The sequence below is a fragment of the Tenrec ecaudatus genome, chromosome 4 (assembly GCF_050624435.1).
Source record: "Tenrec ecaudatus isolate mTenEca1 chromosome 4, mTenEca1.hap1, whole genome shotgun sequence".
Lineage (NCBI taxonomy): Eukaryota > Metazoa > Chordata > Mammalia > Afrosoricida > Tenrecidae > Tenrec > Tenrec ecaudatus.
Window position 1 is genome coordinate 177707841 of NC_134533.1, and position 27098 is coordinate 177734938.

General features: G+C 42.8%; 1 protein-coding gene across 1 annotated transcript; it reads left to right on the forward strand.

Moving 5' to 3' along the window:
* CMTM6 (CKLF like MARVEL transmembrane domain containing 6) lies at window positions 1–26785 on the forward strand. Its single transcript, XM_075547103.1, has 4 exons — window positions 1–231; window positions 14563–14739; window positions 17890–17988; window positions 24114–26785. The coding sequence occupies exons 1-4, from the start codon at window positions 97–99 to the stop codon at window positions 24255–24257; spliced, it is 555 nt and encodes a 184-aa protein (XP_075403218.1). The 5' UTR covers window positions 1–96; the 3' UTR covers window positions 24258–26785.
* The last annotated feature ends 313 nt before the right edge of the window (window positions 26786–27098 follow it).

The following is a 27098-nucleotide window of genomic DNA, read 5'->3' on the forward strand; positions in this document are numbered from 1 at the left end:
AAGTGACGTCTCCGAGCTCCGGCGGCGGATTGTGCCCTGTCTCCGCTCCAGGGCGCGACGCCGGCCATCCGACTGCCGCCTTGCCTGGCCGGGGCGATGGAGAACGGAGTGTACCGCCCGACCACCGAGGCCGACCCGGGACCCGCCAGGGGCTCGCGCAGCGTCCTGGGCGGCTACTTCTACCTGAGCAGGCTGCCGTGTCACCGTCTCCTTCTCAAAGGCTTGCAGCTGGTGAGGGGGCGGCGGGGGTCGCGCTGCCAGGCCGTTGGCGCGCCGCCCTGGGAGGCTGCTTCGTTGCGCGCCCCGCTTGTGCAGGAAGTGGCCGCTTCCTCACCCTTTCCTTCTAGGGAGGGGCGGCTCTCCTCTGGGCCACCTCCGGCTCTCCGGGGCGCCCTCACCCCTGGATCGCCCCACACCTGGGACCCCAGTGGCCACCCAGCGTGTTCGGCGGGTCCAGGAAGTGCGTCCGTCCGAGGAGACCCGAGGCAGCCACTTAGACTCTTCCACTCATCCTTCGAAGGCCAGCTTCCGCCCCGCGCCGCCTTGTTGGTCCGCGTTATCGGTCAAAAGTGCCTGTATTTACACTGCCGAGCGCTTTTTGTTTATCTGCGTCTGGTCCTGCGGTTTGCCGGCTGAGCCCACTGGGTCGTTGACCTGGGGCAGCGTCTTCCCAACTGCGCACGGCATGGAGTTGGCTGTCAGCCCAACTCTTTTTATCTCCCAAAAGGTTTATTTTCCTGGAAAACAATGGCTTTCTGAATGAGCAGTACGTGGGTGTGAAGGAGAGCCTTTGTCGGTCGCAGAACTAGGATGTTTCTCTTTCCCTTTCTTGGACTTTCATTTTACTAGAAGCAATTAAGGTTACTTGAACGCCTGTTGTTGAAAATAGGAAAACTCACTGTGGTTTGGAAGTGTTACCCGGAGAGGCGGGTCCCTGGGACGGGACGTATGCTTGGTGAAATGAGGGCCGTGAAAATGAGGAAGGCGCTTGCCGGGAGGGATTGACCCAGTGGCTGCAGCAATGGGCTCAGACAGAAGAACACTTGTCAGGACGGGCGCAGGGCAGGGCTGGGGAGTGTTGACTTCTGTCGTATGTTTCGGGTCGCTATGAGGTCGCACCTGACTTGACACCCCAAAGCAACTAACAGCAGTGAGGTTTACTTTGTAATCCAGTTCCCACATGTATTGACTTTTAACTTTTCTGCCAGAGGATCAAAACACCAGAACAAAATCAAATCCAGTGCCCTTCAGTGGAATCTGACCCAGAGCTGTTATGGAAGCGGGAGAGCCTCACCTTTCTCTCGAGTCTGAACAACTGACCTTGCAGTTAGAGGTTAAATGAGTACTCACTACTACTCCCCCAGGGCTCCTTGCAAGACCAGTTTAGAGAATCTATAGGTCTTTAAAAATAATTTTAAAAACTGCCTCAACTAAAACTAGCCCATTGTTTTCTTTGGGTAGAAAATAAGTTCTCAGAGCCCAGGTAACTAGAACTTGCCTTCTTAGAACTCAGGTGACCTATTTTCACTGATAGAAAAACAGCAGCCAGAAAACTGGTGCTACTTTCTTGCCACCAAAGTGATCACATGTGGGCTGATTGGGAACTCACTTTAGAACCCAAGAGGGCCTGGCCCTTTTTCTCCTGCCTCCTCCTAGACCTCTCCACCCTGGTTTGTTTCCCCCAGGCACTGGGGGATCCCTGCTGCAGAGACTCCCCCCTTCACGGAGCCTGTGCTTCCTTCTGCGCTTCCTTTTGTCAGTTCTCATGTGACTGAGGTGTCAGCCATCTTTCCCATCTTTCTCTTCCTTAGAGTGAAAATGTGTCTCCGTGAATAATAGAGTATTTAGAACAGGAACAAACAACTCCTGGAAGGCATTTTTGCTGCTCACAAGACATTCTCTGTATTTGCTGCCCGTTAAATCGCCCGTGCTCGCTTGCCATTACTTTTCTTTCCTGACAAGTGACAAAACTTATCCAGTAAGTCAGATAATCTCATTTAGTAAACTAGTCCCACATCCGTGGGCTAGAATACAGCCTGCAATTTTGGTGGTAGATTTTTACTTGACTGTGGAGAAGAGGGAACGATGGATTTACCTTGAAAGAGCTAAGACGACTAGTCCTGTTTGCTCTCCTCATTCACCATGAGAAATGAGGAAAGAATGAAGTCTATGTATCTTTACATGTGGAATTTGTGATGTCACAGGGATGCTTTCCTACAATTCTGCTTAACGTGATTGAAATATGAAATAATGTTATATGTTAACGGGGCGGGGCGGGAGAATGCTTTCTTTGTACTACAGAGTTTAAATATTTTTTCATTGTGGCCTTTCATTTTGATGTGTGCCTTTTGGTTCCTATTTTGTCTATTTTAACAATGTCTTATGTCATCAGAATACATGTTACAAAAGTTTCAAAGTTAATTATTTGTCAGCCTGGGGCAACAGGCATGATCTTTGCCTTACCCCAAACTCTGTCTCCTGATTGTTTTATTTTAGATAACTTGTTTGTTTTAAACAAATGGAATTGCAGAGCTTAAAGAGAAAAACAAGTTAATCAAAAGAGAAGATATTTTGATAAAGACCTTGGAAACCGCACCCAATTTTATTTAAAATGTTAATACATTTATGTTTTTGGGCATGTTTTTCTGGGCCCTTTAAATCTTACCAGGTTTTCTCAATGACTACACAGAAAAAGGAATTATGCTTTAGTACTTAAAAATCAGACACCTTATACCTCAGCAATTCTTAAATTAGAGTCCTAAGAATTGGTTTGCCCCTCAAGTTTTACTTTAATCCTTTTGTGACCTGTGGGACATATATCACCCACCAATGTACGTGGGTTTTTTTTTAGCCTGGGTAGTACATGCTACCCAGCTGCGTGGATAGCTGTGTGAACATGAAACACAAGTCTCACCCCACCAATCGTACCACCAGAGTCCATGTGGAACATGTAGGGGACTTCAGAAAATTGGTAGAAAAATGCATTAAAAGGTATTGGGCTGTTTCCACAAACTTTTTGAAGCCTCCGGGTATGTGTCCTACTAATCGTACCAAAATCCGTATTGCCCCCAAATGTATTTCTTTCCATTACTGAAAATGCATGGGATCAACAAAATTCAAAGCAGAAAATATTTTGGTCATAATTTGTAAACCTCAGAAGCTTTGTGGGGCTGCTGTGAACAGCTGAACCCCACAGGAGGGAGCCAAGTTGTCAAAAGGGGGGGAGGGTGTGTGAGAGGGAAAAGAGGAAACTCTTACTCATGCTCACTGTTCAGATAGTACCTTAATTCTGTCAGAGGATTGTCTAAAATGTGAGCCTCACCGACTTGATAGTCCGTTGATGGTAGGAATGACTACGTGCCTAACTACTGAAAGGATTGGTGGTTCACACCCACCCAGAGGTTCCTGGTGATCTGCTTCCAGAAGGTCTCAGCAGCCCAGAGCTCAACTCAGTACATCTCCAAGGTTCTTCTCAAAAAGGGCACAGCTTTGAAAACCCCGTGGACAGAGTGCAGTTCTACGCCGACAAGCATGGCTGGCCATAATTCGAAATCTACTTGAAAGTAGTGGGTTTGGGTTTTTTGTTTGGTTTTATTTTAACTACCATCCACTCTTCTAGACCTGAAATAAAGCCTCAGCTGAGAGTTCTGTGTAAGGAGTCGGAGTCCCTGGGCTCTCAGATCTATGCGGTTTATCAGTTTATTCTATCCTCAGTGTTGTTCTGTGCGCTTCTGAGAGTTTGCTTTGCTTTTGAAGGAGTTTGTTTTAAGCGATGAACTATTTTAATATCAAAGTACTTGCAAGTAAGCCGATGCAATGATTTAAATGTGTGTAATATTCATTCTCTCTGTAACAAGCTCCAAAATCTATTTAGAGTCCCAATTGACTATCCTGCACAGTACTGTGATTATGGTCATTCTTTAGAATGTACCAATAACTTTAATTTATTAATTGTGATTAATAACCTGTAAGTGCCAAGAAACAACCTGAGAAGCAATTGAGCTTATATATATATATTGATCTTTTTCATTTTTTAAATTTGAAAATTGATAGGTACTATATTGAAATGCTATGTCTTTACCTGGGAAAGATCCCTAATAATCAGCAAATTATAACTTGGACCGTTTGTGAGAGTAAATATTGTTTTTACTGTAAGAAAAAATATTGTTTTATTGGAATCATCTAGCATATGTGGTTTTTAATAACATGTTCTTGAATATAATTTTGAGGGGGCTGATTTTTCACTGATAGTGCTACTTTGTGACAGAGCATATGATTTTCTAATCCGTCATCTTTGTGGGTCTCAGATCCTTCACCTGCTGAGCTGCTGGGTGGGTTTGTGCCACCAGCCTTTCAGTTAGTAGCTGTTTAAAACTGTCTTAGAAAAAGCATTCTTGTAACATTACAAGTTCCCCCTGAACAAATAAGTGAACTTCGTGGGGAGACATTTGTTTTTATCTTTCTCCTGTTCTTATCATGAATGAAGATAACAAACAGGACTTGTCTTAACTCTTTCAAGGCAAATTCTTCTTTCGCCTCATTAGTACTTGTAATACTAATACATATAATAGCAAATACATAAAAAGTTCTTTTTAAAAACAGACTTTGTGGTAGTATACTGTTAAAGACAGTTGATGAACAGTTAGCATTTGATATACTGACTTGATTTTAAAGAATATCAATGTTCCAGAGAAAACAGTGAATCGGAAATGGAGAGTGACTCAGGGGGGGGGTGTCATTATCTGGGGCTGTGCCAAAGATGGTCTTTTAGTCACTAAGATTTCCCAACTGTGTGGCCTCGACTGTATTTAATGTTTGACCTAGCAAAAATGGGAGGGGAATATATAAAATGAGGGGTGTAACTTCAAGAACCCAACCTTACAGGAAAAACCTAGTCATAAAATGAGCTTCATTAACAGTGTTTTGTGGTGAGGACAAAAGTGGGTCTGGTCTGTGCCTGGCTAACTTGGGACTTGCCTGTCAGTGCTTGGTCTCGTCATCTGGAAGAATGAAGGTGGCAGGCCTTGTGCTTTCTGGGGACCCTCCCAGCTCTAAACTTGCTAATGCCCCTAATTATATTTGGATAATATTTGATGTCATTAAAAGGAGCCGTATTAGGCATACACTTTTAGGTACTTAGTGTCCCATCAACAATATTTAGTGTGGTGACTCTTTACCAGAAAAACAATTGGGCTTTCCAACTAATGGATTATTTTCACTGTTAACTCCTTACCTAAGTCAGTGGTCTTTTCTATGTGTCTAGCTTTGACTACTTAGCTGTTTCTGGTAGTAAGCACCTATTTCATCTCAAAGTCCCGACTTGGTTGCGTAATTAATCATCAGTGATCGTGCTCAAACTGCTTAAATATTTTTCTCATCCCTCCCCATCCAGTTAAGCTAGTTGCCTTATTACCTTTTGGGCTTACCATGCAAATGTCTGCCTACATGAATCTGTTCTTTTCTGATCTCTTCCCAGGATGTGCTCTCGCCCTCCAGAACTCACATGTCCTTGCCTCAGTTTGAATCCTGCTTTTCTACTCCTCCTCCTCCAACTGCCCATGACCCCGGAGGATCTGACCACTGGCCTTACATTTTCTGTACTTACATATGCAGCATAGAAATTGTTTCTTACTGGGGGTTTTTTTTTTGTACTCGGATTTTGCCGCCCCATTATTGCATGTTCCTATTCCTATTACAACCTTGTGTACATAAGTTATTTTGTGCTTGAGATTAATGCAATGGGGATTATAAAGGAAGGTTAGCAGCATCAGAGTTGGAGCAACAGAGCAGAATTTCATGCTGATTATAGCTGTGGGGCTAGCCGTAACCTTGGACTGGGCATTTTATTGGTTGGTAGGTGCCACTGAGTTAACTGGTCCTGGTTCGTGGTGACTCGATGTGTAGCAGGATGCATGCTGCTCAGTGCTGTGCCGTTCATTGGACCGTTTTCTCTGGACTCAGAAGTAGTTGGCGAGACTTTTCCTCCTAGTGTGTCTTCACCTGGAACCATCGGGGAAACCTGTGCAGCGGTAGCGCCATGCAGCCCACCACCGGCGCCCTCACTGGGATTGAACTAGGATCTCCTTCTTGTGTGGATAATCGGGACTGTTGTTGTGGCCTGGCCATTGATTTTCAGTTCAAAGGGACGCAGTGTGACAGAATGAATTGTCCATAAGTTTTCCACTACGAAGTCATGGGAACAGGTCACTAAGTCTTTTGCCCATGGAGCGACTGGGTGGGTTTGAACCACAACCTTTAGACTAGCCACCAAAGTGTTCAGTTGTTGCTCGCTCGGGGTTCCTTTTACGAAGGAATTCCAAAAACTCCATGATCTGAAGTCCACTGTGACGCATAGTGACCCTTTACAGGGTTTCCCAGACTCTAGATCTTTATAGAAACAGCCAGCCCGAGGCTCTTTTTGAACTCACTTCCAACTCATGGCAACCCCATAGGTCAGGGTAGAACTGCCCTCTGGGTTCCAGAAAGCCCAGTCTTTCTCCCATGAAGCGGCTGGTGGTTTTGAACTGTGGACCTTGCGGGGATCATAGCCCAATGCTTGACAACAGTCCATGTTGATTTCCCCATCACTTTTTTCTTTTTTTAACTAAAACAACTGTAAACCCAACTTCGTCTGCCCTAACTGATTTCACAGTGCTCTCTGATAACAAAGCTAGTCCATGTGGGCCCTGCAAAAGGATCCAGAGCCTTCTGCAAACCAGGTGTGCACAATTTAAAGACTGTGGCTCTTTGGGGATAGAAAGCCAGATTCTCCCTCAGAGCAGCTGGTGGTTTCAAACTGCTGACCTAAAGATTAGCAGCCGGCTTCATAACCACTATACTTCCAGGTCTCTGGTGAAACTCCCAGTGATTAGTACTTCTCGGAGACTCACAAGCAGTAGAGATGACTGCTGCGAGATGAGATTGGAGCAGGGTCTGAAATTTGAGACTGACTGCTCCTGGATGAGCTGGAGCCTACCTTTCCCATAGAGACAAGCAGTCCTTTCTGTACTGTGGATGAGATTCATTGTCACGCAGTCGTCTGAAATAAGTGTTGCTGCTAATCTAACTATTATAGGAGGAATGGTTCAGCATCAGGATTCTCAAATTCCTTGTAGAATTTTAGGCTGATAGTTTTTCATAGTTAATTGACTTATGCACCGGAACTATATTTTGCAAATCTCAGAGAAACTCTTAGACCATGAATAAGACTAAACATAAAGGAAAGAATAAAGCTAATAAAATATTAGACATTTGATACTTTGTTTTGCTCTTGTCATATGAAAGCTCATCTTGTTATATACTTATGGGAGTGAAAGAAAGTTCCTTTACACTCTGACTTTCCGGGGTTTGCCCTGGTGTGTCACTGTGTGTTCTGTGGCATGATTGGGGAACGCCTATCCAGCATCCGGGAAAGAAGATAGATTAGGCTACCTTATGCCTCATTAATGTCTAGAGAAGTATTGTGGTTCTGTTTCAATCCTAAAGAGTCTTTTCAGGTATGAGTATATATGGTTTTTATACTGCCAGGAGGAGGGGTTGGGAGGAACCCATTGGAGGCAAAATCAATTTAAGTTTCACCTCTTTAAATTTTATTTTAAAGTAATGATCTATTCCTAGGAAGTTGCCCCTAAAATGTATAAGGTGGTCTCTTGGCACGCATGCATGTGCAGCTCTGTGTTGGGCCACCACACATGCGCTTGGTGTCAAACACGGAACGATGCCGTCATACACTTCCTCCTGGCAGCCACCCTCTAGGCACAGCTCCCTGGTCCTCCTAACTGTTGTTTTGCTCTCCATCTCCCCAACTTTGGTCATTTCAAGAATGTTATACACAGGAGAACACCGGACCTCAACACTAATCCGTTCTAGAAGGAGCATGGAGATGTGATACAGTTACGTTCCGAATCAATTTTTCCCTTAAGAAATAACCGAAAATGGATTAATCTGTTCTCGACCACCAAGTTTTTACCCTAACCTTGCCTTTTTATACAAAACATTGCACAGAAATTTCAAAGTGAAGAAGTTCGGAGTTAAATAATGTAATTTAAATAAGCACAATATTCAAAACGTTTTTAACAACTACAGTAATGACCCATACCTTGAGCTTGATGAGGATCTGGATCTGTGGACACCGATAGGGAGAGGTGGGATGGAGAATCAACTAGTAGCTGCTTTTCAGGAGTTTTTTCCCTTTTTTCACTAAGACCTGGCTGGCTTTCTCTAAAAAAGAAAAACAAAAACAAAATTGTCCAATGTGGTCTGCTGTTGGCGTTTCCTTAACTGTTTTCTAAAAGGGTTTACTAAATTATAAAAAATATTGATAACGGTTAAACAGTTCCTTACCATGATGATTCTTAAAAAAAAACCAAAAAACTCTCAGGACCCATGTTTTAAACACAGTACAAAAAGCCACAAAAACTAAGAAAATAATAGCAAAACACTTGGACACAGCTGCAAAAAGTTTACACAACGCCAACTAACGACCAAAACACGAATTGCTTTTGTTTACAAAAATCACGTGCGATGGGTCGGATTCCGATGTTTTGTTTGAGCTCTGATGCAAAATTTTCTTGACATTTCACGTGAAAATCCAATTACATTTAGTACTGGAGTTGTGCTGTAAATGGAATCATACAGTATACGAGGGACCTTCAAAAAGGTCTTGGAAAAATGGGATTGAAAGATAGTGGAATCTTTCAGCTACCTTGCAGAAGCTTGTTTAACCTGAGGCTGACATTTCCCTTTAGGCTTTGACTTGGATCAGCTGTCATCTTGATGGTTTCACAGAAGCAAACTCCCCCCACTTCCTCCACAAAATCCACAAACTGCTCATGTCATCTTTCTTCTCCCTTCCCTCATGCTAGAGAAGAGTCCGCTCCGCCCGGCCTCCCTCCCACCCCACACACACACACAAACCCTGCCTGTAGAGAGAGAGCCCTCGTGAGCCGCCTCCTCTGACTTCTGCCGCCCCTTTCTTACTGTTTGTCTCTTTAAGCATGTCAGTGTGCTCAGTTCTCCCCGGCTTCATTCCCACTCCTTAGCTGGTGCTGCCCCACTCCCCTTGCTTCCCAGTGCAGGGACTGTAATCTGTCCTTCCTGCCTGACGCAGGGACGGGCCCTCCTCGTGTCACCAAGCCCCTCCTTGGAGCTCAGGCTAGGGTTTCCTTCCATGTTCTTACTTTCCCTTCTTACTGTACCTCCGAGCAGCATTTAGCTGCTGTCCACGCCTTTCTCTGGGTAGAAACCTTTTTCTCTTGGTTGACGAACCCTTGAATTGCTGCTCCTCTTACTGTCCTTTGCTGGCGGTCTCTTCCCATAGCCCTGAGGATCTTGGGACGCCGCACAGCCCTCGCAAGACCTGCTTTCCTCATTATGGGTGATCACGTTCCTCTTGCAGCTGAGCTTTCTCTCTACCTCCGACCTCTCCACTGAGCTCCAGAGCCCTCCGGCTCGACTATCTCCACTTCACTCTCTCCTACCCGCATGGTTTCTTAAACTTTCCCTCGATCCCTCAACTTCTTGTCATAGCATGGGCAAGCACTGCCCCACACACCTTGGATTCAGTACGCGTTTGACTCGGAATCACTGATTTTGAATGCATTTTTTAACGTGCCTTTAGAAGCCTTTTACTGTTGCCAACCTTTTTTGAGACTACCACATTCAGTCAGTTTAAGAAACACTGCATATTTAAAACTGAATTTATTCTCAGTACAGAGAGAGAGAGAGAGAGAGAGAGAGGGAGAGAGGGAGGGAGAGGGAGAGAGAGAGAGAGAGAGAGAGAGAGAGAGAGAGAGAGAGAGAGAGAGAGAGAGAGAACTTTTTGCAATGAGGCAAATTACAGTATTAACAGCAATGGGAGGATGAGTGAGTCACACCTGCTTTGAATGAGCAAGCCAGCATCTCTAGTCACTATGCAAAGCTGACTGACTTGGGGCCTACCGTCTCTTCGTATTGTAACCAGTGAGAACTACGAAAAATCAGCCTGATCATATCACCCTTTTACTTAAAAACCTCGAAAATCCATACTCCTTGAAACTAGTTACAAGGGGGCATTTAGATCTGGCCTCTGCTCAACCTCCCTAGTTTCGTTGAGTAATCTTGTGCTGTCAGCCCTTCTCCTCAAGCTCAGCCATGTGGTCTTGCATTTCGTTCCGTTCAGGGTAGTCTAGTGATGGTGGTAGTTATATGGGTGGGAGCTTGTTGCGTCCGCTCATCCGTGGATAGAACTTGTGCCCTATCATTCCCCTCTGCTTTCCTTCTCCCTTGTTTTTGCCTGTTTATTAAAAATGGGAATAAACCGAATGACACAGTCTATTTACACATCTCTGCCAGGGCTTTTATTTTACATTCTATTTATGACATTCATGTTGCTGGGTGTAGTTGAAATTTGTATAGTCATCTTTTAGATAACCCGAAACCAAATTCACTGCCATCAAGTTGATGCCAACTCATCGTGAGGGTAGAAGTGCCCCTGTGCATTTCTGAGGTCGTCGCTCCCTACAGGAGCAGAAAGCCCCGTCTTTCTCCCTCGGAGCAGCTCTTTTCAAGCTGCTGGCCTTACAGTTAGCAGCCCAACTCGTACCCACTGTGCCACCAAGGCGCCTCTCCATTGCCTAGAGACACCACACTGTGTCTTCTTGCTTTGAACATACAGCAGCTAACAGTGAACGGAAAAAATGATGAAGAAAAAAGGCTGAACAGACATTTCAAAGGCAAAGTATTATAACGAAATATGCAAAGATATGGAGTTATAAGATCAAAAGGAAAGAACATACGTAGTATTTCTCAAGAGCTGAAAAAATTGATGAAAAATTCAAGATACTAACATGGGTCTCATTGACTATGCAGGGGCACTGAGCTATGTGGATCGTAACAAATTATGGAAAGCATAAAGAATGGGAATTTCAGAACACTTAATTGTTCTCATACAGAGCCTGTAGTAGACAAAGAGGCACTTTGAACCCAGCAGTGGGCTCGTTCGTAGTTTGAAGTCTGCGTCAGTTGAAGCCTTTCACCATCCTTGTTCGAGCTGCGGGGTAGGTGATGTCCTGAGAGGTGGACTCTGTGAACAAGAAAGCGGTAGCCGGGTCGGAGGAAGGCTCTTGAACCACCTGTAGGATGCAGACAGCAGACGCTGGCTATGGGCAATGAAGAGGACGCGACGCACTTGCTGATGGAGATGGATGAACACAGTACAAGGAAAACGAGAATCCTCACAACTGGACTAATGGACAACTTCAGTGGAGAAACGATTGATGCTGCCATGATTTGATTTTATTTGAATCCACATAAGCAGCAGTCAAGAAACAGAACAGCATATTGCACGAGGCAAATTTGCTGCAAAAGTGTTGAAAAACAAAGATGGCAGGCACTTGAAGGTATAAAGTGGGCCTGGCCCAAGCCAAGGCATTTTCAGTCGCCTCACTTGCAAAGGGAACTTGGGAAATGAATAAGGAAGACCAAAGAATAATGGATGACTTTGAATTACGGTATTGATGAAGAATATTGAATGTACCTGAATGGCCAGAAGAATGAACAGCTCTGTCTTGAAAGAAGAACAGCCAGGTTGCTCTTTAGAAGTGAAAATTCACCTCGTGTGCTTTGTGCATGGCATCAGGCAGAACTGGTCCTGGAGACGGACGCACGCCACGACTGGTGACTGGTAAACTAGAGAGTTGGTGAAAAAGAGGAAGACTGTCAACAAGTGGAATTGACGCAGTGGCTGCAACCCTGGGCTCAACATAAGATGTGGAAGGACTAGGTAATATTTCAATCTATTGGACATCAGGTCAAAAGTTGCCCCGCAGACCTGACCAACAGCAACTGCTGGTAGATACTGTCAGCTTATAAGAAAACAATGTTGTTACAATTATTTCTGTGTACACTGCATAACTTTTTTATGGGCATATACTTAGGAGAGGTATTAACACTAAGACAGTGTACATACAATTCTTTAAATTTGATATGTAACACCAAATTGTTTGGCTAAATGGCTATACCGATGTATACGAACAACAATTCTTTCATGTCCTTTCTAGCACTTGGTATTATCACATTTTAAATTAAAAAAAACATTGGGGGCTTTTACAGCTCATATAACCATCCATACAACTATTGTATTCAGCACATTTGTACATATGTTACCATCATCACTTTCAAAACATTTTCTTTCTACTTGAGCCCTTTGTATCAGCTCCTCTTTTCCCCACCTCTCTTCCCCTCCTCCCATCCTTATGAACCCTTGATAAATTATAAATTATTATTTTCATATTTGACATGGACTACTGTCTCCCATCACCCATGTTTCCGTTGTTTGTCACCCTGTTTCGGGGGTGGGGGGGTGCATTTTTAATTTTTTGGCATTCCAGTTTTATTAGTGTTTTCTTTCTTTCTTCATGAGGTGAACGAGAGTCTTGATTTTGGCCCATTGGGATTTGTGAAATCTGATCAAACCAATTGTTCATTTTGTTTGTCTTGGTTCCTTGTCTTTGTCCTGTTTATTTGTAGGATTTCTTTATACTGTGTAGTAGCTCTTCGTTGCAATGACGATAAGGTTGTGGCTATCTTTTTCACTTTTTTAAAATTGGGTTGTTGAATTCACCACCGCCCATCTGTCAATTTGTTGTACTGTTATAGCTTACATGTTACTGTCATGTTAAAAGTTATGTCACTAGTATTTCAAATATGATAAACAGGTTACCGGGAATGTCCCTGGCTAAGAGACTGGGAAGAAAGGTAATCTGCTTCAAAAAATTAGCCATTAAAAACCATTTGGGTCACAACTTGCTTGCTTTGGGCATTTATGAATGGGTAGGGATCAGCCACTACAGGGGCACATAATGTGGTGAGGTAGAGGGCCAATGAGGGCAAAGGAGAGCCTCTGTGAGATGGAGTGACCCAGTAGCTGCGGCAATGGACTTAAACATGCTGAGGATGATTGGGAGGCTGGTGCCGTCTAACCTGTTGGGTATAATGTTGCCGTGAGTCAGTGTGGACTCCTTGGCAGTTCACTGCTGCCACCACAAAATTCATCAGCTGTAATTACCGTTCATTGGAGGGATGGGGGTGAAAATGGGGAGTTAATGCTTAAAAGTTTAGGGAAGAAATATATTGTATAAACTTGAGTATAAGCTGACCAGAATGTCAGCCGAGGCACCTAATTTTACCACAAAAACCACATTAAAAATGTGCTGAGAAACTGGGCTTATACTCGAGTATATATGGTAAATGATGATTGGACGATATTGTAAATGCAGCGCAACATTTTAAAATGACAAATATTGGCTGCATAGGCAATCATCACAAAGCAGTGTGCTTTTATGATGTCAGTTTGGCCTCTGTACTAGCATTTTTGCTGCTGGTGGTAGTTGCCATTGAGTGGGCTCTCCTGGCGGTCTGAGGTCTAACAGCTGCCCCGCTGCCCGGTGTTGCCCTGTTGCCCGGTTTTTGCCTGGTTTGAGCCCATTGTTGAGCTGTTAGTTCAGTCATCTCACTGGTGATTTCTCGTTTGTTTGTTTTCACTAGCTTGCTGCCACACATGATGGCCTTCTCAGGGAGTGATGAGTCTTTCCTGATAACCTGTTCAAAGCTAGCCCGCTGAGTTAGCCATCCTCCCCTTTCAGGAGCATTTCAGTTGTGTTTCTTGAAGCATGCAGCATTTACCGTATATACACGAATATATGCCGAGGTACCTAATTATTACCTGGGAAACCAGAAAAACTGATTGACTCGAGTATAAGCTGAGGGTGGAAAATGCAGACACTATTGGTGAGTTTCAGTAATCAAAACAAATGAAAATAAAATTACTAAAAATTGAGACATTAGTGGCGTAATGTATTTAAATATTTATTTTAAATAAAAAACAAAAGGACAACAAGTCATTTAACAATAGTAAACCAGCACAGTAAGTGGAAAATAGGTTCAACACAAACAATAAGGCATCAACAATGATACCTTAAGAGCACTATTCCCTGAGCTCAGTCAGCAACCAAGCTAAAATGTAAAGAGTTAAAATCCTTCAAAACTAGATTCCTCATCATCATCCGTATCCCAAAGCAGAGCTTCAGCTGGTGTGAGGTCATCATAGACGCTGTCCTCACTGAGATCGCCGTCATCACCATCACTGCTGTCATTTTCATACAAAGCGCAGTCTTCACTGCCATCCATAGCATTACTAATACTACATTTCTGGAAGGCACGTCGCACCATGTCTTCTGGAATGTCTTCCCAGGCATCTCAAACCCACTTTACTATTAACTCTATGTCAGGCTTCATGAGATTTCCTCCTTTTGTGAGTTGGACTTGACCAGATGACATCCATTCATGCCACTGACCGTGCATAAGCCGAACCCCAGTTTTTTAGACATGAGTATATACGGTACTTGCTTACCTGTGTGACAGCCAGGTGTAAATTCTGTGCAGATTTGGGGGTTGGAGGAAGGGCTGTTCCGTACTCCTGTTTGCTACGTCTTCATGTTATCAATATTTGAGTGAACGGATGGTGCTTTCTAAATGCTGCCCATTTCTTTGGCAAACACACAAAATGTTCTCTTTCTTTTGTAGTTGCTGTCTCTGCTGGCCTTTGTCTGTGAAGAAGTCGTTTCACAATGCACTCTGTGTGGAGGACTTTACTTTTTTGAGTTTGTTAGCTGCTGTGCCTTTCTTCTCAGCCTCCTCATACTGATTGTGTACTGCACTCCAATTTATGACAGGATTGATGCTGAAAAAATACGACTATCGGTAAGCATTAAAAATACATTTCCTATACTAAGAGCATAATAATTACTTGGGTAATCTCTCATAGTTGGTTCCCTGCCCCCCATAGGTTTATTGTTCAGGGTTCTGATTGCTACTTTAAAAACTGGGCCCCTCAGAGAGACATTCACCATTGCTCCACCTGTCGGCTGTTAGTAACTCAGTTCCCCCTGACTTAGGCCGGGGAGAGCAACACACATTGCTAACTGTTTACACGGGTTGGTAGTTTAGTCTAAACCACCCAAGAGCTTTTTTAAAATGAGGCTTTTCTCCTGTTTGATGGCTTTTCATGCGTCAGAGCCCCATCCATCAGTCTTACAGTTGTTTGTCCACACTTTTTACATGCCAGGCATTTACTGGACACAGAGTAATGAACTAACACGAGCTGTTTCTGAGGTTGAAAACAAAATGCATGTAACTATTTTGTTTGGATTTTATATGGAGAAAAAGAGGTGTCAGTAAGTGAATTAAGATGGCATTTGTTGAATTGATTGTGCAGAAAAATATCCTTACAATACAGGTTACCTGGAAGTTCTAGTTTGTTGGGTAAGCTAATCGCAAGGTCGGCAGTCCAAATCTTCTAGCCATGGGAGAATGATGAGGCTGTCTGCTTTTTGGGATTGATTAGTTAGCGAGTTTGGATGTGAATTTTTTTACTTTCTAAAAGAGTTAGTCTCCAGATCCTGCGGGTAATTTGGATTTGTGAGATGACAGATGAGATAATTCTGAGTCAGAATTAAAGGGAAAAGAAAGAGTTGAGTAATTTATTTTTTCAGCAGCATTTGAGTTGTCATTAACACTCTGTGAAGAGTGACACATATTAAGGCCGACATAGGGAAATACTCATCTTGAGGGAAAGTGAAAATTAAAGTGGAATTGTAACGTAGTAAGAACTAGAGATAACAGTAAAAGCAGTAAGACTATTTTAAATGTATGAGAAGCAAGCACTTGGTTAGGAATCTATCTACTTTGAAAAATATTTTATTAAGTTGAAAATGAAAGAAAAAGCCTCCAGAAAGTTGATATGAACAGTTAAAAATAACTGAATTCTAAGTAGATTCTGATCAAATACAAAGTTCTCTGTATGGCCAATATATGAATAGTCCATCATCAGATCAGGCCTGATAATCCCCACAGTTGATGCCTATTGTATACCATGCGTCCTACAAAATGATTTTGAATCCTTGTGCCTTATGAAGGACTGCTCCTTTTTCTATTGATGAAACGTAGGCTTATTTATTGGTTAGCTAACGGAATCAAAATAGCTTGAGATTTGAACCCAGGTAAGTCTTTACACTCTGCCTTCTACTCTGTAGTCTCAGCATAGACCGATGAGAATAAATGCCCTGTACTCAAGATGCTGTCTCAGCAAATACTGTCCGTGCAGGGACCTGCGAATTAGTAAAATAACAGAACCTGCTTACTTCTGCGATTCATATTTGTGAGCAAATGCAGATACCACCTTAAGATGTTTTCCATTGTAATCTGAAAATTCCTTCCTTTACAGATAAGTATGCCATAAGGGATAAGTTCTGAGTATCTGAGCTGCTTGGTTTGTAGTTTGCATATGCAAATTTATGCTTAAAATATGAAGCATTTCTATCTCAAATAATTTTGCATCCATAGAACATTTCTGTTGTAAGCTCTAAGGATCAGGACGATGCTTTCCTTTGTGCTGTATCTCGAGGGCACATGATTAGCCAGAGTGATGTGAGGAGCGTTGCATGTCTCCTGTGCTGCTGCCTCTGCCGTGTTGAAGCACGTTGCTCTCTTTGCCACAGACAGGATTGTAATCTGACCTAGGTAATGGGCTCAATTTAACAGAATGTAAAACAGGTAGACACCAAAGTTGAGCATTTTGTAGTAGATGTTAACTGAAAAAAGAAAAATATATTACTCAGTCCTTTCACCCTGAAACTGTTGTGACCATATCAGTTTTTCAAGTCTTTTATTTCTATTCATAGATGATTTTGACAACTTCAAAGTTGCTATCATAGTGCGTGTGCTTTATTTTCCTTCTAACATCATAAAGAGGTTATATTTGTTTCCTTGCATCATTTGAAAATCACTTAATCTTTGTATATTAATATAATTAAATTTAAATATCTTATGTAGAAGAGATTTTCTGTTTCAGAGATATTTTGAGTGTTTCATGGTGCTGGGGTATAGAGAGAAATGATAATGTATGAGAATCTTTGCTAGCTCATGCTATCATGGGTCAGATTCTAATTAGAATAACAATGTCCAACAGTCATGAGGTATAAAATGATAACGTGCTTAATAGCTCCTTTAATGTATTTTGAATGTGGGTAGTTTATTTGTATGTAACAGATTTAAAATAATATTCAAAGGAATAAAAAAAATTGAAAAGGTACTACAGAAAAACGTCTCTTAAAGACAGAAAACTTCTTACATGTTTAATACATGATAGCAAACCCTGGACAGGGTGGGAGTTCTAAGTCAGTTTTATTGATGCCTGGTGCAGTGGAGTTTACATTTCAGCAAATTCAAAGGATCTGACAGAAAACCTTTTGGAGTCACTCTCCTTGTGCCAGTGTCTCCGTCAGTCAGCTGGGCCCATCCATGCCAAGCACTGCATTCATCCTGATGAGCTGAGAGCCCCGCGAAGAGCTGTAGCTGCCCTGGACTGAGACGTGGACGCTTTCGCAGCAGCTTACTCTGGGTCACCCCTCAGCCAGGACTTCGTGTCTAAAAAACTCCTGGAAGTCTCTTATTTCACACTGGGTTTCTCTTCCAAAGCGCTTTCAATGTACTCAAGTGCTAACCAAAGATGCCGTCCTTGTATAGAGTTCTTTGAAGGGGAATAAGAGGGCTTTCTTTGCTAGAAGTGAAATGGGGTTCTAACCAATCCTTTGACTCTGATGATTGTAATATATCCAGAGAGGAAAAGGGCTATAGCACACTCGGGTATGTTTACACAGTCCTTTAGGGGTCTGTGTTTATTAAAAGGTTATCTTGGCTATGCTTTCTGAAACTGTCCAGGCCAAATGTGAGATTGTGTCAAGGGGGGGAAATAAGTAAACCACCAAAGTTTCTAGCAAAGTAAAAAGTGAAACACGTTTCCTCTCAGTGTGCTCACGCTGGTTTCCTCCTGTGTCTGCTACATGTCCCCAGGACTTTTATATTACCGTGGTAACGGGTGCTGTGTTTCTGCTGGCCTCCATTATTTTCACCACCACCCACGACAGGACCCCCACGGAAACGGCTGCAATCGTAAGTGTCTTGCACGCTCGGCCTTTGCTCATTCCCCTGAGAAGTAAGAGGGATTTGGGAAAAGCTTGGCAAGTTACACGTCACGGTGGCAGAGCTTCTCATTTTTATTGTGTGTCCTTTGTTGACTAGATGGTGTGTTTACTGCATGACTAGAAAGACCTGAAAGTAAATAAATGTGATCGCTTTAAAAATGTAGGCCCATCTTTACTTATTACTCTATATACTTGTGTACAAGCCGAGTTTCTCAGCACATTTTTGATGCCACTTTTGTGGTAAAATTAGGTGCCTTGGCTGATTTTCAGGTTGGCTTGTACTTGGGTATCTACTGTATTACTATTTTTTGGACTTAACCTACAACTATTTTCTCTTTATTTTTTATAGTTTAGGTTAGGAATTTTTTCCCCCCCTTTCATAGCTTTATTGGGACATAATCCACATAGACAATTCAGTAGTTCAATCCTACCAAAAAGAATTGCACAGTCATTACCACCCATCAATTTTAGAACATAGACCCTGTGTTTTGTTAACAAAAACCCATTTGTTCTATATATGAACATATTATTGTTTTGAATATAGTAGGAGTATACCTTTGTTGTTTTGTATATTCTTCAACTCTTCAGCAAAACAGAACCACCCCTATCTGCCTGACGCTGTTGTGGGTGTAGGGCACACACGGGAGGAGCTAGTCAAAGTGGCAGCCCAACCTAAGAGAAAGGTGAACAGATCTGGGGGGAGGATGCTAAGTGAGCAGATAGAAGGCGGTTCAGATAGCGGTCCTCAGTGGGGTGCACATATCCCGAAGGGTGCTTTTAGACTTCCCCAGGAATACTGTGCGAGAGTAACAGAGCCCTGGTGGTGCGGTGGGTAAGCACTCATCTCTAATGGAGAAGTTGGTGGTTTGAGTCCACCCACCACTGTGCTGTGTGGGAGAAAAGGCATGCTGATCTGTTCTGTAAAGCTGCAGCCCAGGAAATCTGATCGGCAGCTCGGCTCTGTTATAAGGTCACTGTGAGCCAGACGGACTGGACTGGATGTGCCCACATTAACTGGGCAGAGTTAGGTACAAGCTGCTTCAAAACCAATCAGACTTGGCACCATGGAGTTGATGGCAACTCCGAGAGCGGGTCTGAAACTGTAGCACTTTACTGGCGTGGAAAGCCTCACTTTTCTCCCAGGGAGCGACTGGTGGTTCCCAACTGCTGACCTTGTGGTTAGCAGCCCAGCTCATGACCACTGTCCCACCAGGGCTCCTCAGGGGTAGTGTTTAAGGAAACCAATTTTAATCTTGTCTACATTCATACCTTATCGTTCTTAAAACTAAGATCTGTCAGAATGCGTCTCTAGTAGAGTCTAGTTAGTTCTTTGCCATCTTCCCATTCACAGTCCCTGCGTAAAAGACCTGGAGGCCATTTCTCATTTCCTCTTGACTACACTAAGGAGAAGGAGGCTCCAACTCCCAGCCGCCTGAGGCCCATTGCCATAGGCAGAAGCCAGTCACCTCTTCACCCTCCATCTTCCTTTACCCTCTTCTGACACCCGCCGTTCTCCTCACAGCACTCTACTTTTCAACTGAGGTCACTAATCCATTTCAGTTGCCACATAGAACTCACAGACCATACTCAAGATGAAGGGTGGTTTAAGTGAAAAGCTTACCAGAAGCCAAGATCACAAAACATTAAGCGTAGAATCAGTGGTCCACAGCAACAACCCTGCTCAGCCATTAGCCAAGCCCACCCCCAGGCCTTCTCTCATCCGCAGGACCCCTGGGCCGTGTTGCCATGGACAGGAAGCCAGCCCACCACTCTGCATCATAACCTGGGTGCTGTGCCTCTGTTCTGTTTCAGGATCTCCTTGCCCCAGTCTGGTCTCGGTCTGACTCCTTTGCTCTGCCCCACAGTCTCTGGAATGTGCTCCACTGGTGACTCTTCTTCCTTAATAGCCCTGGGTTTCTGTCTGCTTCTGAGATGGCTCTCATACCCAGAGAGTGGCTTTGAAGGAGGTGTTTTTTCTGCCTGAGCAGCCCCTCCCCTCAAGAAACAAAGAGTGATGTCTTGGCTCACACCTCTAGTCAAGCAGAGATTCAGAACCCACCCCACCTTGATGCTGTAACAGAGAACTCTCCAAAATTGGATTATAACTATAGGCGTAAAGGCTAAAATTTACAACACATCACAAAAGATTATGGCTAGGAGGGCCATGTTACTTGACTACGTCTTAGTCACACTTAAAAAAAAAAAAAGCACAAAATTTCTTTTTTCTGCCAGTCCCAAACTTACATTCATCCTCATAAGATGTGAAAACCAACCAACAATGCGAAACACATGACATCCTTGGATGTAATAAAGAGGGAGCTATAGTGCTTACCTGAAATCTGTCTGCCAGATGCTCTCTTAACTTCAGAATATTCTGAAAAAAAGAAAAACAAAGACTAGTGTAGATTTTAGAAAGGCAATCCTGTGCGTGTACTATATTGCAAAACACGCTCAGGACCTGGGACAGCACGTTAATATTCTGAGGCAAACACCTGAACATTCATGGTGGAAGAGATGAGACTGTAAACAGTCTTGCTTGGCATCAGTTTGGAGCCACGTGAATCATGAAACTTTGGGGAGTTGACGGTCAGGGATTGGCACCAGTGTTGTGGGTGTGAATGTCTCACAACTGGGTAACGCATCCACTTGCACATCCTGGGGTTTCAAATTAATCCTTGGTTCTTACCAAAATTAAAGGGGTAATTAAGTGCATTGTCAGTTAACAAATCATTCAAAGTATTTCTTAAGGTAGAACAACTCAAAATAAGCTCGGGGAAGTGCATGGCATGGTTATGATATTATCTTACCCACCTGTTCATGTGACCATGGTTTCTTAGCACTTATGCGCACAGATTAACGCAGACATGTGAAAACAAGAATTAGTGCTGCCCCATGCTTCGTTCCAGGAGTAAGTAACATTTATCCTTGGATACATTACATAAGCCAGTTGAAAAAAAATCCAGAATAAAGTTGTAGCAGGGCCTTACTAATTATTAATTGCTATTTGATAGATTCTCCCCCCTTCTTCATTTTTTAAGAGTATCTGTATTTCTTCTTGGAAGTAAAGTTCACCCCTAAATAGCATGGGTCTGAGCTGTGCAGGAGCCCTTATTATAAACAAAATTTTAAAATAAATGTGTTGGAAACTTTTTCGGAGATTGGCAACATTAAAAAAACAAAACAAAAACCCCAGATGAACTCATAGCTTATATATATATATATATATATATATAAGAAAGTTGTGTCATGAGTGCATGAAGTATATGTAAATACTTTTGTATTATTTAGCCCCATAAGATATTCATAAATCTTATAAAATGTTAATATTTATCAACACTTAGGTACACAAGCACAGGCACCATTTTCAGTCAAAAGAAATGTAAACAATTAGGGCGCAGTTTTAAATCAAAACTGCATAAAGTCAATGACAGGGCCAAAAGACAGTTACTGCCATTGAGTAGGTTCTTACTCTTAGTGACTCTAGGACAGGGTAGACCTGCCCTTGTGAGTTTCCAAGGTCACAGAAAGCCTCATCTTTGTCCTGCAGAGTGGCTGGTGCTTCAGCTGCCCAACATAACCCAGTACAGGACCAGTGCTTTAACTGCCACAGTCCATACGGTGCCATGTCCTAGCCGCCTCCTGGTGCTCTCGCGGTTGGCCTCAGTGTTGGAGCATGCACTTATGCTGGGACACTAATCAAACACTGGGGCACTAATCATCTCTGGGCTAGCCGCTTATTTCTGAAGTAAATTACGTATCACAGTAAACAGTTGTGATTGCTATAGAGTGACTCATATAACATGTAAGATATGTGCTGATCAGCTGTGTGTATTGTTAAGAAGGCCTCCGTTCAACAGTAGACTATAATAGTTATATAGTTTGGGGAGAGTTCAAAGTTATGCATGGAGTTCTGACTCTACTGGAGGTTAGGGTTAGTTCCCTTACCCGCTGTGTCTTTCAAACCAGAAAAAAAAACACTGACTGCCACGGAGGCCATGCAGACTCACAGCTACCCATAGGACAGGGTAGAACTGCCCCAGTGAGTTTCCGAGACTGTCGCTCTTTACAGGAATTGCTGGTGGTTTCGAACTGGTCACCTTGCGGCTAGCAGCCCAGTGCATGACCACTACGCCACCAGGGCGCTTTGTGTTATTCAAAAATACATATGTATCATTGTTGCCGAAGAGTATGATAGGGTAATTAGTACAATTGATCTAACAAATATCAATCAATAAGCCATTTATATATGTTTATATATCTTTAGTAGATGAATTAGATTATTACAGTTGATTTAGATTTCACTGGATATATTTTAAAGTGACTAGTAGTTCAAGAATGCTGGGAATTATCTTTTGCAACTATTTCAATTACTGAACTTTTATAGACTTAAATGGGAAGGCAGGCACCATCCTTCAGAAACAGTCTTAGGGGTTATGTGACTAAAAGCGCTAGTAGACCTCTTCTGGGTTATAGGCACAGAGGCCCTGCGTGGACTGGAAGCCTCTCTGAGTGGTCAAAGGCTGCTTCACTGGCAAAGTGCTACTGATGTGCAGTTGAACTGTTTGAGAAGCTTGCCAAGCAAATGAAGGAATTAGATGCCACCAAGCCGAATTAACATTGCCAGAGGGGAGAGGAGACTTGGATTTGGAAGCATGAGAGGACAATGAATTTTGTGCTCACTTGGAACAAAGCAGGATGCACATCCTGTAGAGTGGAAGAGCTTGGGGAGGGGAAGGATCCGAGGACTGCAGCCAGATGCCAGGGAATGCTGCAAGCCTGTGCTCAAGTTGAAAGGCACTTCGGCCATCACCTAGATCGGGGTTTCTCTCTTGAGAAAGCACTCCTTGCCCATGTCCCTACGGGGTTTGCTAGCATAGATTTCCTCCAGGGTCTCCTGTCTCCACAGGATTCTCAGAAGGTTTGATCCTATATTATAAGAATACAATGAGGAAGTGCTTTAAGGAAGAGGAAGTAGGTAGTGTGTGTGGTCGTGCTGCTGTGTCATTACGGTGTGGCAAGATGTTTGTGAAGTAATTCAGCAGAATCTCTTGGCCATAGAATGGTTCGGGTGTTCATAACTTGGGTCTGGCTCAGTTGCCTACTCCTGTGTTCCTCTCATCATACTTGTAGGGCAGTCCAAACACTGCTAGTTAGCTTATGGCTTCTTTCATTTTGTGGGATTTTATTTTTCAACTGTTAGCCTTACTTAGATTCCTATATAGGCACCCTCTCACATAGACAAACACACACAAGACAGGTTGCTTGTATTTTATGGAACTTTGACTAATAACGCTTATTCTGGAAAACTTTTTGTTTTTGGTTTTTTTGGTCCTGTCTTTAATTCACCACAAAAAGACATTGGGTTTGTTTTTTCTTTTCTTTTTTTTTTGGGGGGGTTGTTTTTTCAATGTAGGTATATAATTTCTTTTTTAATTGGGAGTCAATACATTTATCATTCTATAGTTCAGCCACATCAAGCAGTATCGCACAATTGCTACCACAGTTCCAAACATTCTTTTCCTTCCTGGACTCCTTGACATCAGATAAATACCTCCCCCCCCAAAAAAAATTTTTTTTAATTGTTTTATTAGGGGCTCATACAACTCTTATCACAATCCATACATACATCAATTGTGTAAAGCACATCTGTACATTCATTGCCCTCATCATCCTCAAAACATTTGCTCTCCACTTAGAACAAAACTATTTAAAGCTTTGTTTTCCAGTTTTGGAGGTAGAAGGGCGTTGACTTAAATAAATTGTACCACTGAGTTTAGGAACAATGGAGCAATGCGTATGTGAGAAGAGCCCCGGCGACTGAGTGAATTACAGATGCGCCTGGCTGCTCCCCAGGAGGTCGGCCGTGCAAGCCCACCTGCCACTCCTTTGGAGAAAGATGAGACTGCCGTTCCCAGTCTCCCCAGTGTCGACAACCTCAAACACCCACAGGGGCAGGCGTGCTTCTCCGGAGGGTTCTGAGGAGTCGGAATCAACTCAGTTGGCAGCACGTTTGGTTTTGCTGTGTAAGAGGAATGGATCGTCTTGCTTATGTGAGGTTGTATTCCAGTAACCTCTCCCTCTTTTCTTCCTCAGGTATTTGGATTTGGGGCCAGCATCACGTTTCTGGTTGACTTTAGCATTATGTTCTATAAAAAATACCAGGATGGCCAGCTGAGAAAATCTGAGTTGCCCCTGAGGAGAGAACCCGCCACTGAACCACTGAATGCTCCGCACTAGCAGAGAAGCGTTCCCACACCGCTGAGCTCTGAGCGGACGGCCCATCAGGCAGTGACTGCGTGATGCCTGAACCTGGCAGACAGTCTTGAAGAGTCTGTGCATCCACTTCTTTGGAAAACAAGGACTTGAAGAGCAAGAGGGCAGTTTGCAGCCATTTTAGACTCTGTCAGTCACAATTAGGCCAGAGGCTTTTTTAACAACAGTTTAAACTTGCATCAAATGAAAATTTTTTGCAGGGAGCAAGACCAATGTTTTTTTAAAATCATACAGATCATTATCATAAACTATCCTGTCATGTAAAAAAATAAGGTATTTCATTAGGCTCTACTTCCAAACTGCTTTATAGCTGAATAAACAGCCTAATGATTTCGATTTGAAATCAATTTGCTTAGCGATGGGTCTGGGTTTTTTAAACTTGTTTTTGTTTATACTATGTTCTGTTCACTGAAATTTAATGTATGTTTAAGGATAAATACTTTAAAATTTTAGTCTTGGTTTTCTCTTAAAATCAGATTTTGCTTTCTCACTATGCCTTAAAATGATATTATGATATCTTAGGATAATTATTACTAACTCTGATTTTACTGTAGCGTAATATAAATTATATATGAAAGTCATTGATATTTTATGTATATTAGCATTAGCATAAACATTAGCAACCTCCATGTTTATGTTGCACTTTGGTTGTTGCTAACAATATCAAGTGTAAAAAAAAAGGCAGTGATATAATGCAATGCAGAAAGATTGAATGAACTGATAATAATAGGTCTACAGACCAAAGACAAAAAAGACAGTTTGCCCAAAAGCACTTAGCAAGAAGAGATGAGTTCATACTGTGATTAGAAAATGGTGTATTTCATGTTGACATCTGATTATTTTTTACTTAAATTAATACAGCTCTGCTGGGCCTTAAATGTTTTTGTGGGATCTGGTCTGAAAACTAAGAATCAGTCACTCTGGTCTCTGATGTTGTTCAGGACGCTCCTTTTCCGTCTTACCAGAGTGGCCTGTACGGTCTTCATTGTCTGGCTCCTGTCAATAGTCGCTAGGTGGTCTGCAGTCTGCGCCCTTGAACTGCAGGTGCACAGTAGGGTGGTTTGGGTCCGTGTTCTCATGTAGTATTGCCTCGATTTGCTTTGGAGGAGACCTAATATAGTGACTGTCCAGGAGAGAATCCTGTCCAGATTAATCCTGTTGATGTTCCAGGGTGTAGTCAAATTAGTCTCGATCATTTGGAAGAATGGTCTATCCTGTCCTGGAGCAATCTGAAAAGGGCACTTAGAATGAGACCTTTCTTCTCACTAGTAGGTTCATGGACTAGACCTGTCTTGCTTCTAAGTTTTTGACTCGGGACTCCACCATTCAGGTGAGGGGTCCATGTGTCTGGTTCTTGTCTGGTTCTTCAGTACTTTGGTGCATGGCACCTGGGCTAGTTTTCTATCTGGAACAGTGGAATCATGTTTTCAATAATGAAATTTAATGACCCGATCCTCCTCTAGTTTCTCAACTGCCGAGTATGTGTGGTAGATAAGCTTCACTTGCGTTAGGGCGACTCAGAGATCAGTCAGTGTGACATTGCCTGCTCTGTTTCACGGACTCAGGACTGTCCATTAGCCTCAGAGCGTGGATGGCACTGCTAGTGATAATGTCACCACGCCTTAGCTGGGAGATACTGCAACTGATCACGGCTGCGGTTCTTGCTGGGCTTGTCATCGAAAAGACAAATATCCTTGGGTTCAAGAATAAAGGCGGATTCAGAGATAACCAGTTTCTGCTTTCAGAAATTTCTCCACTCAAACTTCTAACCATTGCCATTTTAAATACCGTCCAGATCTAGCTAGAATTCCCTTCAGACCATCTGGAGAAAGAACCTCAGGGTCCCCACCCATGCATCAGGGTCAGTTGAACTTGGTGGACATACCTCGCTGGCTTACACATTTGTGGAGAATTGTGTGTCACCGTGGCAGGAAGAGGCACTGGATGTTTCGTGCATTAGCACTGAGCTGAAGCGCTGCTGCTCGGAGAGTCTCCTTGCTTTGCGTCGTTGGCGGCAGCACTGGCTTTAGAGCTGGCCACCGGCTCCTTCACATCCACGAGTGCTTCGGGTCACTCGGGAGCCTTCCTCTCTGGCTGTTAGGCAATCCAGGACTAGTTTGCTTTGACTTTTGTGAAGGGAATTAGTCCCTAAAAGTTTATAATGGCAAATTAAATCATTTAAGCTGAACTTGGACTCAAAAAAACAAAAACCACTCATATACAGAAAAGGGTAAACTCGTTACATTTAAAATATTTTTAAATTAATAACCATGGCAGTTGATTTTATAAAAAATGTTTTAAAATGGCTCTTAATTATAAGGGAAATATGCTTATAATACAAAGATTTTTATAATTGCTATACTTAAATTATGTTTTATTGAGGGACTCGGGGATGTATTTTTACATTGTTTATAGCCAATCGTTTTTGTATTTATCAATTCTGTGGGCCTTTTTAAAAATCTCTATGTCAACTTTTTTAATCTTTTAAATAAATACATTTTATTAAAATATTTATACACTTGTATTTAATTGAATTACTACAGAAATGTGGTGTTTCAATGAAAGTTTTCTCCAGAGTTTTAGGAAGAAGTTCTACAGCATCATTGTCTCCAGAAAACACCGGGTCATGAAGATGCTCAGGGTTGGAGAGAAGGTAGAAAAGAGACAAGTCCTGTCTCTCCATGAGCTTTCCCTCTCGTTGAAAAGTGGGAGTACATCTTCCTACCGTTGGGGGAAGCTGGAGGAAGGGGCCCCGGGGTTGCCTTCTGGCTGCTCACCTCTGGGACGCGGGCCAGCGCCCTGCAG

Excerpts from the sequence above, each read along its gene's own strand:
- CMTM6 (XM_075547103.1), top strand. The coding sequence starts at position 97 with ATGGAGAACGGAGTGTACCGCCCGACCACCGAGGCCGACCCGGGACCC. Across the intron at positions 14,740-17,889 it reads CTGAAAAAATACGACTATCG|GACTTTTATATTACCGTGGT; the intron begins GTAAGCATTAAA and ends ACATGTCCCCAG. Across the intron at positions 17,989-24,113 it reads CCACGGAAACGGCTGCAATC|GTATTTGGATTTGGGGCCAG; the intron begins GTAAGTGTCTTG and ends TTTCTTCCTCAG.